At 38.4% G+C, this 15,820-nt stretch overlaps 1 protein-coding gene across 1 annotated transcript in view; it reads right to left on the bottom strand.

Annotated features, from left to right (window-relative positions):
• Positions 1-651: 651 nt before the first annotated feature.
• The window catches only part of Usp53 (ubiquitin specific peptidase 53), a 54,098-nt gene continuing 38,929 nt past the window's right edge, over positions 652-15,820 (bottom strand). Inside the window, 4 exon segments of the mRNA XM_075981463.1 lie at positions 652-3,287; positions 3,289-3,664; positions 5,485-5,581; positions 15,614-15,690. Of these exon segments, the coding sequence (XP_075837578.1) occupies positions 2,799-3,287; positions 3,289-3,664; positions 5,485-5,581; positions 15,614-15,690 (1,039 nt within the window). The 3' untranslated portion in view covers positions 652-2,798.

The raw sequence follows: 15,820 nt of genomic DNA, 5'->3' as shown, positions 1-15,820 counted from the left end.
TTGTAAATTCATTTAGCTTCTAAACATGAAATAGCTTCTGATAGTTCCATCTGAATTGGCTTCGGACTCAGAAGAAGTTTTAGGGAGATGTTAACCTCAAGTTACAAGACGCAAAGAGTCCACGTGCCAGACCACAAACAAGAATACATTGGAGATCAGTTCTGTGACAAGGTAGAGCCTGGGCTTACTTTTGCTTTTACATTTTATTTTCTGACTGTGTTGCCCTGTATACAGGGCTGGTCTGGAACTAACTTTGTAGGCCAGGCTCGCCTTCAACTCTGAACAATCCACCAACCTTCATCCTCAGAGCTAGGATTAAGAATGTGGGCCTCTGCCCAGCCGATTTTTTTTTAAACAATTTGAAGTGATTGGAAAACAAAATAATTTCATGACACATGAAAATCACATACAATCTAGATTTTGACGCTGACAAGGTTTTATTGAAAAACAGCCACACTCATCCATTACCAGTTGTTTATGGCTGCTTCTAAACCAAAAAGCTATGTAGCTGTTACAGAGATCTGCTGTCCATAGTCCAAATCATTTATATCCTGCCCTCTAGAGAACAGCTGCCACTTTCTCTCTGAGTTGTGCTTCAGACTTTGCTGGGATTTAAATCTTAGAAACATCCTGGGCTAATATTTTATGATCTTTATTTTTTTTCAACAATTTCCCATAGAATGTGTAATGTGTGGAAGGGGACACAGTCCATAAGTGCAAAAAAAGACCAGCTATATTAGCTTAAAAATGAGTCTCTTAATTTTTTTTGAGCCAGAAGAAATTCATTTCACATGAAAATACAATATTCTGGAGATAACTATTTGAAACATGATTGCATTATTTAAGAACTTAGAAGCTTATAACAGAAACATTGATAAAAATAGGCACTAGAGGAGAAGAAATCTATACAATTGGCCAATATGTAGTGAAATTTATTCTGTGTTGAATCAACAAATGGCTAGTTTCTACTTCAGTCAGTATTAGAGAATGCAGAGGGTTTTAACTGAGTAGTGCATTAAAGTGAGAAACAATATTTCTGCTTGCAAACTCAACTGAGTTGAAAGGGTGTATCTATGAAACTGCTGTAAAATACAGAAATTAGTTTAATGTTTCAAATAATACATTCCCAACAGGAAATACGGACCAAATAGAAAAAATTTTTAAACTTAAAAATCTTTTATAAGCTATTAAAAATAACGGAAGCTCTTTTCTAGTATTTTACAATGTTATAAAAGCAAGAATTATAAACATTGACATTTCAAATACAATTTTACAAACTTTACATTATATACAAACTCTTCATACTAAAAGCTGTTTAAAAATAAGCTTTAAGGATCAATTTCAATTTGCTATTCAAGTGTTTAAGAGAATACAAAGTAACGACCACCAACTAGACAGCTGGAAAAAACAAGAACAAGATTTGGCCAAGAATTGATTAACAGTGTGAATTCAGACTTATAAGCAATTTTCAGTTTATCTAAAAGTACTTAAATACATTTTGGATTTTAACAATTTATGGTACTCATCAAGCTATTGATTTTATCAGTTTACTGAGTTTTAAAAGTAATGATTACAAAATTTACCCATTTAGAGATATTTTAAAGACAACTAATTTTGTAGTTCTCAATTCTCTGGGACAGGCGTTAGGAAACTCTTCTAAAGCCCAAATAGTTTATTGGCCTGTTCCAAAATAAAATCATAACCAATAAAGCAATTCAATTAACTTACTTTCAACATAGGAATAAAGATTCCTTTCAATATAAACTCCACTCCATGGTGGAAGTGGAGATAAAATTACTATTGAAGAAAAAAAAAGAATAAGATTTCATCAAGATTAAACCTTTATATAAAGGCAAAAATTTAACCTAAGCATTGACAATCTTTAGCAATTTGTAAGTCACCAAAGCAGCAATTACAGCCACAGTCCCAATAAGAAAGCCCAATGCTAATTTGTAACACTGGTTATTAGCAGCCCAAAGTAAATCAAACCAAAGGGAAGGCCTTTCACATTTCATACAGAGCTAGAAAACAATTTAACAAGATAAAGAATATACTGCAATATTCTTACTTTTAACTTACATGATGCAAATGTTTTTAGTACAAATTATAAAGGCTAATTTATGTTAAGTAGATATTCTGAAAAGTTGTAGAACAAAATAAGTTTTATATGGCCTTGAGATTTTGATTAAAAAATGTTGATCATTAAGGCAAATGCTTTCCAGATGATAACATAACAAATCCATGGGTGTTTTTAAGACACTTGAAGGAGCCCACGTACTAGACTATCACAGAAGTCAAAAGCATGTGGGGATAGCCATCTTTGGGTCACCCACTAGAAAGTGCTCTGCAAAAAGCAAATACTGCTTTCGCTATACAAACTGCATCTCTTAATTAGCAAAATGGACCAACCCACACATTAATACAGGCTAGTATAATCCATGTCTATCTGCCAAATCACAGGAGGGAGGCATACAGGCTAGGATGATACATGTCCACTAGCCAAATTACAGGAGGGAGGCATGGCGTTTGCTCATCGGTTATATACAGCAAATGAATTTTACCTTTCTTACTTTTAAAGGTATACCATGACTACTCCAAGGAAATTTCTAAAATACTTGGCAAATTCATCATCATAAACTATGTAAGGTTAACCTGGTTAATAATTTTCAATACCAGTTTCTGTTTTATATATCATTAGGTTTGGTTAGTTTGTATATTTAAAGGCTGGCTCATTTATCTTACAATGGACACCAGGGTTTATATCCTTGTTTAGAAGGGCAGCGGGAACCAAGATGCCACTATGTAATAGATCCTTCTATGTGCTCAGTCTGAGACAGCGAATTATTACAACGGCCACTGCTCTCTGGGAAACAGAGCTTGGGTCTCTGATGATATTTCAATCTGTATGTATCAGTCATGCAACTATCAACTGAGAAATAGGTCGTTAGTGAAATTGCTTCATTTGGGCACACAGAACTGGAGTGTTGATGTGGTTGGTACGGTGCGTCAGGTGCTGCTTCTGAGTCTGCCTGAGAATCGTGAGCTGCACAACTGGACGGGTAGTTGTGGGCGGTGTGCTGCCTCCCTTGGACAGCATCTTTGTCGCTTTTGTGGATCATGTGCGCACTCCCTTCTGAGCTTGGTCTTGATGCAGTACTCAAACTGTGTTTTGGAAGACTGGAGGAATTAACTTTGAACACCTCTGTAAGTCTGGTATCAGGTATAAATTCCGCTCTCTCTAGCTGTGGCACACTGGGCGCAGAATATTTCTTTGGCGGCAAAGGGGGGTGGCGAGCTGCGGCAGTGGGGTTCTGGCATCTGACAGCTGCCAGTGCTGCAGGCTGACCGCAGTGTGTGTCCTCTGGGTAGGGAGTTCTCAGAGTAACACTGCTCAGCAGTTCTCCCGTGTGACGACAATGACGACGGTGAGACCGTTTCCTTACTGCTGACTCTGGTTCCGGGCACAGAACTATCATTAGTGTGAAATGGCAAGCCTGTTCCTTCAGAATTTTCTACTTCATGCCACTCAGAAAACTTGGTCCCATCAGAGTTTCCCATTTTTTGCTCATTGGTCTGGTAGACATGACCTCTTGCACTATGGTCCTTAAGTATCTGTGGGCTGGCTGAAGGGAAAAACTTGTCACTGGTTTCGCCGATATGTGACCTGAAATTTGAAAATAAAAATACAAAGTAAAGCCAAATAACCGCATAGAGAAACTAAATATTTATCTTAGTTTGATTTTCCCAATTTATGATTTATAGTTTTACAACACAGCAGTGGAAATGGGGACTGTTTTGTAGCCATGCCAGAACTGTACATATATGACTACCAGAAACATCTACCACATTAACAATCGTTATCTCTGTCTCTGTATGTCAGGGTTGTGGGGGTGGAGAGACTGAAACCAGGGCCTGTCTATACTAACCATGCACTCTAGTATATTACTACACAGTCACTCCCCAGATCACATTCCTAGTAGTTAGAAATGTGATCTTAAAAATCATTTCAAATTAAAAACACTTAAATTACATTTATTTATGATAAAATATAACATACAATTTAAGGTAAATGTTACAAGTGAACAATTCAAAACTTTAAAACATTTCCAGCCAACATTACAATGCTTACAGGCAGCAGAGTTAGAGAAAGTTAAAATTCTGATATATAGCACAGGGTTTAATCAAGACTATCTTGAGGTAATCGGTGATTTTTTAAAGTAAAGAGAAATAAAATTATTTTCTCCTATTGTAAAGCTATTTTTCTTCCATGAATTATTTGAGATGAAACAACAGAATGGCATGGCTCAGTAAATACAACTATGATGTGATGGAGGAAGGTCATTGGTCACTTAATAAACTGCTTGGCCCTGATAGGTTAGAACATAGGTGGGTGGAGTAAACAGAAAAGAATGCTGGGAAGAGGAAGTGAGCTCAGAGGCCATGCTCCCCTCTCCTCTCTGGGGCAGACGCGATGAAGCTCCGACCCAGGATGGACGTAGGCTAGAATCTTCCCGGTAAGCGCACTTCGGCGCTACACACATTAATAGAAATGGGCCAAGCAGTGTTTATATGAATACAGTTTGTGTGTTGTTATTTTGGGGCATAAGCTCGCCAGGCGGCCGGGAGTTGGGTGGCAGGAACGCAGCCCACAGCTCCTTCAACAATGATGAAATCTGTTTCACTGCTTTCATATGCCACTTGATCTGAACCACAAATGTTGTGGTTTTCTGTAAATACAGTAGACCTTCCTTATTCATGGTTTCAGTTACTGAAGGTCAACTGCAATGTGACTCATTAAATGCAGAATTCCTGCCATCATTAATTCAGTTTTAAACAGTACAAAGCTCTGAGTAGCATGCCATTGAGGACCTGACCCGTCCTGTGTGCAGTCTGCCCGTGCTGTCTACCCCTGCCCTTCAGCTGTTACACTGATGACTTCTGTGCCCTACCCAGTGCGTGTGCCCACCTAATCTCGGCCTCCAAGTGCAAGCACAGTGACTGATATCAGCTCTGAGATGCCAAAGGAAGTGCTAATATCTACAGTAAGAACCCGCGACCATGGAGAAGGAAAATGAAAGTCATGCTGGTTTTGTTTACACCTCAAACTACAAAACCATCAGTGCTACAGGGTAAATTACAAAAGGCATTAAGCATCTCTAGGTAAGTATAAGAAAAGGCCAAGGACACTAGTACTACACGTGCATTAAAATAATAAAGAACTGTACCCAGCAGTTTGTACACGTGCATTAAAATAATAAAGAACTGTACCCAGCAGTTTGTACACGTGCATTAAAATAATAAAGAACTGTACCCAGCAGTTTGTAGGCATTCTACCTTAGGCCTACATGCTATTAAATAATACCGGTAAAATATGCACTGTAATGCTTTTAGATTAGAAATATACCTGCAAGTCTTCTGCCAGAGTTCCAATTATATGTAAATTTAGGAACTGAAATTTTCCTATTTGTAAATATCTATGGTTACCTTTTTATGAAATGGCTTTTTATTTGCAGATGTGATTCTGGGTGGAGCTCATGACATTTATCACCTGCTTCCAAGTCCTGAGTTCTTTTCCTAAAACCTGGGGTAGAAACGAGGGGGGGGGAGAAACATAAAATTATTTAAATTATCTTACAGACTCTATCCTACTCAATTTTACATTTATGTAAGTAAGCTAATGAAAAATATGCAATCCTTTTGTGCAAGTAAAGAACAAAAGGCACATTCTTCAACACAACTAAAAATAAGACACTGCCATCCCCCCCTCCACAATTTTTCTGTTTGTTTAATGAAATCTTTTATAAGCAAGAAGCAAGGCTACTTGTTCTTAGTATGTCGGCAACCCCAGAGCAGTGTTATTCTGGCTCATGGGTACTTCCCGGGGCATGTGCTTTACTGAGAAAATGTTACGGGAAGTATCCTGCATCTGAAGACATGGTAACTCTAAGTAGGCCTATTACCATTACGGCCGCCTCCTTTATGTGATGAGGAGCCATTTGCCTTACCTCATGGGAATGTTTAGGGACATCAGTTGAATTAAAATGGTGGGATGGTATTAAAAAGCACAGAAGACAAACTCCTACCTATCAAGGCATGTACATCAATTTTATTAAATTATTATCATCTTTGATAAATAAACAGACTTTGCAAGGCTACATAACTTGCTCAAGATTATATCGGTAGCAAACGCAAAACTAGATCTGTATAATTCAAGCCTGTGCATTCCCTCTCCAGTGCCGGGGATGGATTTGAGGGCTTCTACACAGCAGGCAAGCACTCTAACACTGGGCTCTCTCTACCCAGGCTCATGTCCACTCTCTTCTCTTGTGTGACTTAACTTACCCACAGTTCTAACAATGACTCAAGTATTTTAAATGTTAAAGGCATATGAAAAATAGCTTTACAATTTTATTAGATATTGTTAAGTAACACTGTAAATTCCAAATTCTAAATTCCTATTTTCCTGTTTAAAAAACTATTTAGTACCTGGGAGGCAATATAGTAGCATGTAAAAGACAGCAGCTCTCCCTCCTTCTAGTTCTTTCTAAACATCAGTTCTAGACAGGCCTTAACAATATTAATGTTCAGAGTAAAGTATCTGGACAGCCTTACTTAAAAGAGCTCTTAGTAATTTTCACCTCTATTTGACTAAAAGCTAAAACCAAACCAAGAAGGTGTGCAATGAAGAAGCTGAGACACCTGCATTTTACAGCAGTTTACCCAAGGGCATCCTTGTTTCTGAAGCAAATGTTTGAGGAACCTGAGAATCTGAACAGCTAAGCACAGGAGATCTGAGACAGACAGGGTAACATCAATAAAACCACAAGGACAAAATTATAGCCAAAACTCGGAAGTAACTTTGGAATTTAGTAAATTTCTTTGTGAATCCCCTAACATCAATAGCTGGAATTTGTGCTTATAGCAACCGTGTTGTTCACTGCCACACACTTGTGTTCCCAACAGAACCAAAGCTCAATGAAGCACTGGAAGCTGGCTCAGAAGGTGACACCAAGTCTGAGGACGTGACTCTGATCCCTGGGACCCACGAGACAGAGGGAGAGAACTACCTCCCTCCCAGAAGCTGTTCCTGTGATCTCCAACTGTGGCCAGGATGTGTGCGTGCATGTATAAGAACATGTGTATGCAGATACGGATACACACACACACCTACACATTGTTGGTGATATTGGCAGTGGTAAAATTTAAGCTTTTAGATAAAATTTTGGAAAACTTGTATCTACTATTGTCATTTTTCATCTTCCTAATACTCATATTCATGGTGATATTAATAAATAGCTAAGAATAAAATTTATCAATATCTTAAAGATTTGAGTAACTTAGCAAAGCAGATCCCCTTCCCCAAAATTTAGATGTTACAATATCATGCTCAATAAAATACCCTTTAAAGTGGAAGTATCAGTGATTTTAATGAGTGGTGTCTGAGATTTCACGGTTTATATTGCAAATATCCTTGACAAAACGACCACTTTGGTCTGTAGAGTCATAGAAGAGTGCTAGCCATTTCTAGAACAAACAACAAAACCTGACATTTTCCAGCTTTCTCTCTGTGTGAAACTGGACCTTCTTCTTAAATGAACGGTCCACATGCAAACTTCTGTAGGGATGCGGCCAGGCATCACTGCCACTAACTCCTTTCACCGGCTTGGTTTGTTTTTGGAAGCACTCTTTTAAAGTCAAACACTTCCCAACCGTTATCTAGGTTTGCCTTTATTCATCTTTCTGAAGCTTGATCTTCAGCTCCAAAGAAGTCTTGTTTATATCAGCATGTGCTGATTTTTCTCTAAGTAAACGAATACTTTTAAATTTTTCTTTCTGCACCATCAGCATAGGAAATGCTGACATAATCCTCAGAAACAAAATCTGCTACAGACCAATCCTGTTCTGAGATTATGAAGAGCTCCGAAACACAAAACTTGCCACACTTCCTGTCCTAGTTGTTGACAATAGTTTTGTTTTAAAAACGCCAGTGGTAACTATTCTGCTAACAATCCCCTTTCACACTGAGACAGGCTGGGGAGCTTAGCCAATGCTATACAGCTGGCAGGAGATGCAGAGTTAGGGGAAAGCCTCTGTTGTTCTCACTCCCTGTGAGCTCGCGTTTGCATATGGCATTAATCTCTAAGCCCCCACTCACCCATCAGCATGACGAAACTAAGACAGTAGTTTAAACATCTGATAACATGAACATTCTTTTTTCTCTTTTCATGTTTTAAGGTGCAGCTTAGGCAGGCAGGCAGGCAGGCCTAGAACTCATGATCCTCCTGCCCAGCCTCCTCTACACATCCCACCAGTATATGCCACACAACAATATTTTTAAACAAGGTAATGCCACAGAAAATACCCAACTACCTAGCGTTACCAGTTCGCTATACAATTGAGAATTCTTCTCTTTTGTACTTTTATCTGTTCCCATTCATCCCCCTGTCCTAACTTATCTGTTTGTCACATCTATGAACTGAAGGCTACAAAGAAAGCAAAAGGAACATAAGCTTACAAATCACTGAGGTGTTCTAACTTAGGTGGCCTTTAGTCCCTAAATAGAACTTCTCAGTATTTTATAAAATAAACAAATCTGATCATTCTAAATTCAACTGGAAAGTACAGTTGACTAAGATAAATGTTACTCTAAAAAGGATCAATAGTTATGATCAGAAAGTTAAACTTTAGAAGTGACTTAAAGCCGTAGATTAGCATTATTTAATCACTGTACACTGATTAAAATTCATTTAAATTTGTGCCCAATGAATACAAATATGGTTTGTAAATATATAATAAACATTTTTAAAGAAACAAACAGTTCCTTCCTTGTCCCGATTATTCACACACGAGGCAGCAGGAGGCAGCAGAGGGCTTATAAACATTTCTGAAAATTTAATAGCACTGTGGCAGGCATTCAACCCAGTGGTTTGAGTTCAGAATTCCAACTAACTTAAAAATAGATGTGTTATTTCTCCCTGCTGCTGACACAGACATCCACATGTCTTTACTGGGAGTTTTGGCTCCAAGGTCTTTATAAACCTGACAGTCCAATTTTAACGTTAACCCAGCACAGAAGAAACCTCAGTACTAAGACAAGCGACTCTAACTCATGTTTACTGCTTCTGTAAGAATGACAGAACACAAAATTCCAGACGCTGATATATACGCTTTGTCTAAGGCTTGTGTCTAGAACAGGTTCATGGAGAAATACACTCACATGAGCCAAAACAGTACAATCTTCACTGGATGTAGTGAGGTTTAAAAACACAATGTTAATTATTATAGTTCTCAACTTACATACTTATTTCAACTTATAATTACAAATGCTAAGCATTCAAGAATAGAAATCTAAACACTGACTTATTTACAAATAAAATGTAATTAAATATTTCAGGAGAATCATGAAACTTTTAACTTTCTAAAAATATTTCATCCATATACTAAAAAGATAGTGAGATAAGTTAGTATATAGCAATCTGTGCTACATAAGACCTAAGTTTTGTAATGTTATAAACTAAAACAGTAGAAGTTAGTTACTTCCTTTGTCACTGGGATTATATTTTAAGGAAAAAAATTTTGTTATTTTGTTATAAATGAATTCCAACACTACAAGTTTAGTTCTTTAAAAATGCATAGATTATATTTCATAAAAGTTCAGAAAAGATTAAAAACTAAAAGTGGCACAAAGAATATACTAATGCCCCTCAAATGATCAAATATTAACATTTAATACCCCTTTAAACACCAAAAAATAAGTTGTATACATTATAATCTAATACCTCAATGCTACCCCCATCATACCGCCATTTCTAATACTTCTTTATCGCATAACTAATGACTTCTTGCAAAACCAAGCTGGTACTCTGAAGTTCTGTTTCATTTGTTCTTAAAGCTCTCCAACTCCCTGGTTCCTCTGTGCAGTGTCCTCTCCTGTTTTCTTTTATATTTTTGCAGCTACTGAGACTCCGACCCTTCAGCAGCTGCTCCTTCCAGAGGCTCTGACTTCCACTGTTTCTCTTATTCAGCTTCTTTGCTTTCTGTCCTCTCTTGTTTTGCAGTTCCCAGTCTTCCTGAATGATCGGTCCATATATAAGGTATTCAATACCACACGGAATGGTTACAAAGCACATTATTTTCTTGATTTCTGGACTTGGTTCTTCACTGAACAATAAAACCTTATTTATCAAGGTGATGAGCTCAACAACTTAAAGCTTAACACCATATCTGTCTTTCACTTCCCTCTTATTTTCCCAGTGTACCTGGTTATACTAGCCCCAACATGGCTTCTTCCCTTTCTCATCATATATACCTACCCACTACACTCAGCTTATCTTCCTGGACATGGCTAATGCCTTAGTTCATGACCATATAGTTATCTTTTAGGTTAGGGCAAAATTCAGATAATTTTCTCCGTGCTCAAAATTCACCTTTACACTGCTACCACAGAGCACAAAGCTGCAACCTGATATAGGTCCTATTAATTCCTCTTGCGGTCATCTCGTAACCTCCACGTCTATACCACTCCAAGCCTGCATTTGTCAACCTGTATGATCATTTCTGACAGCGTACTCTTTGCATGTATCTTTTTTATTGCATTGGAAAGAATTTGAAATCCCACTAGGAATTTAGAAGAGATGCTAGAAATTTCAAGTATCATTATGGCAACTTCAAGAATATCCTGTATCGCAGCAGAACTCATGATATGGTGATAAGGCTACAAGAATCTCTAGTAATAAAATGCTGATGTCCTTGACTGGTCTTGACAGGCACTCACACACAGGGCAGATATTCACAGACACACAGAGGAATGCAAAAGAGTAAATTTCAAAAACAAACAAACAAACCAAACAAACCACCACAGGAGGTGGCAGCACTAAAAAATGACTGTGAAGATGTTCACAGTAACAGTGTTTACAATAGGTAAAAGGTAGCAACAACTCAAATGTTCATCAACCAATGAACATATTAGCTCTAAGAAAATGAAGTTCCTGGACAGCAACAACAGACATGCCATCATGGATGGGGAAAGCCCAGGCGGCCTGGAACGGTGAGAGCAGGAGAAACAGGCTCACCCATGAAGAACACACCGATTGGTTATCCAGTACCAAATGGTCAGCTCGGAAAACATGTAAATAATATTCTAGACTCAGCAGATTGTATTTATGTACTTAGGAAGATACATGTATGTATACATATGCTTATAATAAAAAAAGGCATCCATGGATTTGAAAAAAAGCAAAGAGGGACACGTGAGAGCTTGTAAGGAGGACAGGGAAATGGGGAGTGATACAATTATGTTATTATCTCAAAAAATGAAAGAAAATGACGTTCTCACATGCGTTACAGCATGGGTAATCTCTGGGGTCATTATGAATAAAACGGCCCAGATACAAAGGATACATAAAAACCTATTTACATGAGGCACCAAGAAGAGCCAAACTTGGTGACAAACAAGCCAAAAGAGCCAGAGTGACAATTACAGTTTAATTTCTTGAGGGGAGAAGAGGAAGCTGTTTAGTGAGCAGAAAGCTTAGCTTTCGATTAAAGAAGTTTGGGAGATGGAGGCGGTGATAGCTAATGACACATAAAAATAAACTAGAATCATAAGTTTTGTTAAGTATTCTTTACTGAACACTGATGTTCAATGTGTAAAGTCGCTGCGAACAATAAGGTCTTCATCATGGAGATCGCCATGACCTTGTGTTTTCACACCCACCAGGAAACGAGGAACATTCCCTGAACTTGCAGTTATTGTTCATTTCACTGACCTCTGCTGTGATTTCTGGCCAACCTTTTACTGTTTCCTGTAATACTTGTTACTTAGACTTTTATCGGGTTTTTAAAGCAAGCCAGGCATTTTACTATGGGAAGGGAAAGTTACTTCCTTAATATAAAATGTTTCCTCCTGATAGCAAACATTTGATGAAAACAAAATAAATTATCAAATAACCATTTTCAAGGCCTGTAACCTGGAAAATAAACTCCACAAAAACCTTAAGGAGGATAAGGACTAAAATGTTTGATGTTTGGCTCTTTATGGCTGTTTATTGTGAAAAGGTACTCTCTCTGTCTGAATTCTAAAACTTCAAGCGTTCTCGTGCATCTCAGCAGCCAGCCCCTTTCTTCCCCCATGGGCCCTCACATTTGTCTGGCTTATAAGCGGCTGTATATTTAGGAAGTCACCTGTAATAGAGCCGCACCATCACGTATTATTTCCAAACTGATCCTTTTCTGATGACTGCTTGTCAGTCTTTCTTAAGTCTATGGTATCATTTCCACTATTATGCGCACTTCCCCAGCTCTAGGCATTTGTAAACTACATTCCATCCCCCCCCCCTGCTATCATTACAGCTATCACACATACTTAATTCAGCTCTAGGGATTTCTTAGAACTCACATTCCATTCTTAAAATGAGGCCTCCTTCTAAGAGTTACCTTAGACAATGGGGAGTGAGCAGAAGAACATGTGCCACTTCTAGTGTGACATTTAAAGAGCCTAGAGATGGTTTTCCATGCCGTATGTTCCTTTCATTCCTACAATTACAGTACTGCTTGTATGAGGCCTTGACTGACACATTGCACAGATATGAACAAGGCATAAACCTATGACAAGACACTGAAATCTTTTTTTTCTTTTTTTTTATTGATAAAAGGAGAATAAAAAAAAAAAATTTCCACCTCCTCCCAGCCTCCCATTTCCCTCCCCCTCCTCCCACTCTTCTCCCCCTCCTCCCACTCTTCTCCCCCTCCTCCCACTCTTCTCCCCCTCCTCCCACCCCTCTCCCCTTCCCCCCACTCCTCTCCCCCTCCCTCTCCAGTCCAAAGAGCAGTCAGGGTTCCCTGCCCTGTGGTAAGTCCTAGGTCCTCCCCCCTCCGTCCATATCTAGGAAGGTGAACATCCAAACTGGCTAGGCTCCCACCAAGCCAGCACATTAAGTAGGATCAAAATCCCGAAGACACTGAAATCTTGAAGCTAATACCACACAAGTGTTATAGTTAATACTCCCAAACTGACAGAATCTAGAATCGCTTAGGAAACATCTCTGGACATGAATATAAAGACTAGGGGACTGAGGTAGGAAGACATACACTAAATATGGGCAGCACCATTCCATGGACTGCAGCCTAGACTCAATATGAGCATTCATCTTTCCCTGCTTCATGGCTGCAGATGCGATGTGTCTCAGCCACCTCAGCTTCCTGTGGTCGCCCATCCTCGCCATGCTGAGCTCTAATACTCTCAGAGTGTAAGCCAAGATGACTCAAGTCGCTTCGTCAGGTATATCACAGCAACACGAACACTGGCTAACACGGTAAGCTAGAGCCTGTGTACCCTGTTGATGTTTCTCTTTCTCACTGCCTAGAGTAGCTAATGCCATCCTTTGAAGGCCTTTGAGCATGAACTTCCCTTATACAGGGAGACCAGCTCTGGCTTGCCATTTGGTGAGGGTATCTGGTATCTTGGTCTCAGTTCTGGTTCACAATTTAAAGCAGGGGGCCCATTATCTACATTCTGGCCTCAGTTCTGGTTCGCCATCTGAAGGTAGGGAGTGCAAAGACATCAGTCCCCACCCTAGGTCACCGGACAAGGTTAGGTAATCAGCAGAGAATCCAGTCTCCCCCAGTACTATTTCCCTCTACAGCTCTTCCTTATTTATAGACTACACAGTCACTGTGGCAAGCCACTCTGGGTCCTCACTGTTCATGTCCTCCACATCCTGTCCAAACTGTCTCCTCCAAAAACTACAAAGCCCAGAGAAATGACCTAGCTAAAACTCCTGACACACAATTCAAATAAACAATTTAAAATATGTTCACATAACTCAAAGAGGACATGAATATATTCAAGAACACAAACAGCTGGATAAAACGAGGAAGTCAATTCAGGATACTAATAGGAGTCAATAAGGAGATAGCAATATTGAAGAAAAATAAAATGATAGAAATTAAAAATACAACAGGTGAAATAAAAGTTCACTGGAAAGCTTAGCCAACAGAATGGATCATGTGGAGAAGAAGACTTCAGGACTCGAAGGCAAAAGAGAGGAACAGGATTACTCAGTCAAGGTCAATGATAAATTTTAAGATTATATATGCATATATATAAATTATTTATACACTAAGTTAAATAAACAGAAAATCTTTGGAACACCATGAAAAACAAAACTGATGAATTATGAACACAGAAAGAGAATAGGAAATACTTTCAATAAAATCACAGAACATTTCCCAAATCTTGTGAAAGAGATACCCATTCAGATATAAGAACATCATATAGATAGGACAAGAAAAGAAACCCATATCATATAGTTAAAACACTGAATATACAAGACAAAGTATGCTGAAAGCTGCAGGTGATAAGGGCCAACCTACAAATTAAGACAAGTCCATCAGAATAATTGCTGACTTCTCAATGGAAACTTTAAAAGCCAGAGAACCTGGAAATATATAACTCAAATTCTGAAAAAAAAATTACCACAGCTAACCCAGCTTAATATGTCTAGCAAAACTATCTATACTAAATGAAGGAGAAAGGAAAATTTACCATTACAAAAGCAAGCTAAAGGAATTTATCACCCAAGTCTAAGTCCTACAGGATACCTGAAAGATCTATTTCAGACAGAAAGGAATGATAAGAGGTTCATAGAAAAAAACAAGGCAGTAGTTACACAAAATGACAAAAAAACAAAACCCCTAAAAAACCAAACCTACAAAATCAGAATGAAAGGAATCAATACATACTTTTCAACAATAATTCAATATTAATGATATCAATGTTCTTGGCAAAGACAGAATGTAACAAATTGGATTAGAAAATAGAACCTTTCCTTCTTTCCTTCTGTTGCTTTCTTTTCTTTTCTTTTTTTTTTCTTCCCCCGAGACAGGGTTTCTCTGTAGCCTGTCCTGGAACTAGCTCTTAGACCAGGCTGGTCTTGAACTCACAGAGATTCACCTGCCTCTGCCTCCCGAGTGCTGGAATTAAAGACATGTGCCATGGATCATGTGGTCCTTCTGTTGCTTTCAAGAAATGTACTTTGCCATCAAAGATAATGTCTTAGGATGGAAGAGTGGAAGAAGTCTTTCTCAGTGGGAGGTCTTTCTGTAAATGTGTTGCTTTTATTGGTTGATGAATAAAGCTGTTTTGGCCAGTAGCTTAGCAGAGTAAACCCAGACAGTAAATCCTAACAGAGATAGAGTAGGTGGAGTCAGAGAGAGGCCATGTAACCTCCGAAGGAGAAAGATACCAGAACATTACCTGTAAGCCATAGCCTCATGGAGATACACAGAATAATGGAAATGGGTTAATTTAAAATGTAAGAGCTAGCTAGGAATAGATATAAGTCTTTGGTCAAACAGTGTTGTAATTAATATAATTTTTGTGTGATTCTTTGGGTCTGGGTGGCTAGGAAACGAAAGAAGTCTCCGTTTACAATGAACAGGATGTGGAAGTATAAACCAAATAAACCTTTCCTTCCCAAGTTGCTTGAGCTGTGGTATTTCATCACAGCAATAGAAACACTGACCAAGACATAGGTATATCATAACAGCGAACAATAAATCATTGTAATTCACTCTTTACTGAAACCATCAGACATATTAGTGCAATTTTTACCTTCTAAGTGGTCTTTGCTCTGATGAGATATACACTCCACACTGTTCATATTTAGACTGCTCATCTTAATCTGTTCACTGGAAAAGAAGACACACACACCAAGAACATCAGTTATTGTGGATTATCTTTTTTTTTTCAAGAAAAAGGAAATAACATTTGTTAAAACATTACTGCATGCTATTCTAAGAACTTAATGTAATGTTTGTT

The sequence above is a fragment of the Microtus pennsylvanicus genome, chromosome 7 (genome assembly GCF_037038515.1).
Source record: "Microtus pennsylvanicus isolate mMicPen1 chromosome 7, mMicPen1.hap1, whole genome shotgun sequence".
Classification (NCBI taxonomy): Eukaryota; Metazoa; Chordata; class Mammalia; order Rodentia; family Cricetidae; genus Microtus; species Microtus pennsylvanicus.
The sequence above is the reverse complement of the archived record's forward strand: the minus strand, read 5'-3'. Positions and strand labels throughout refer to the sequence as shown.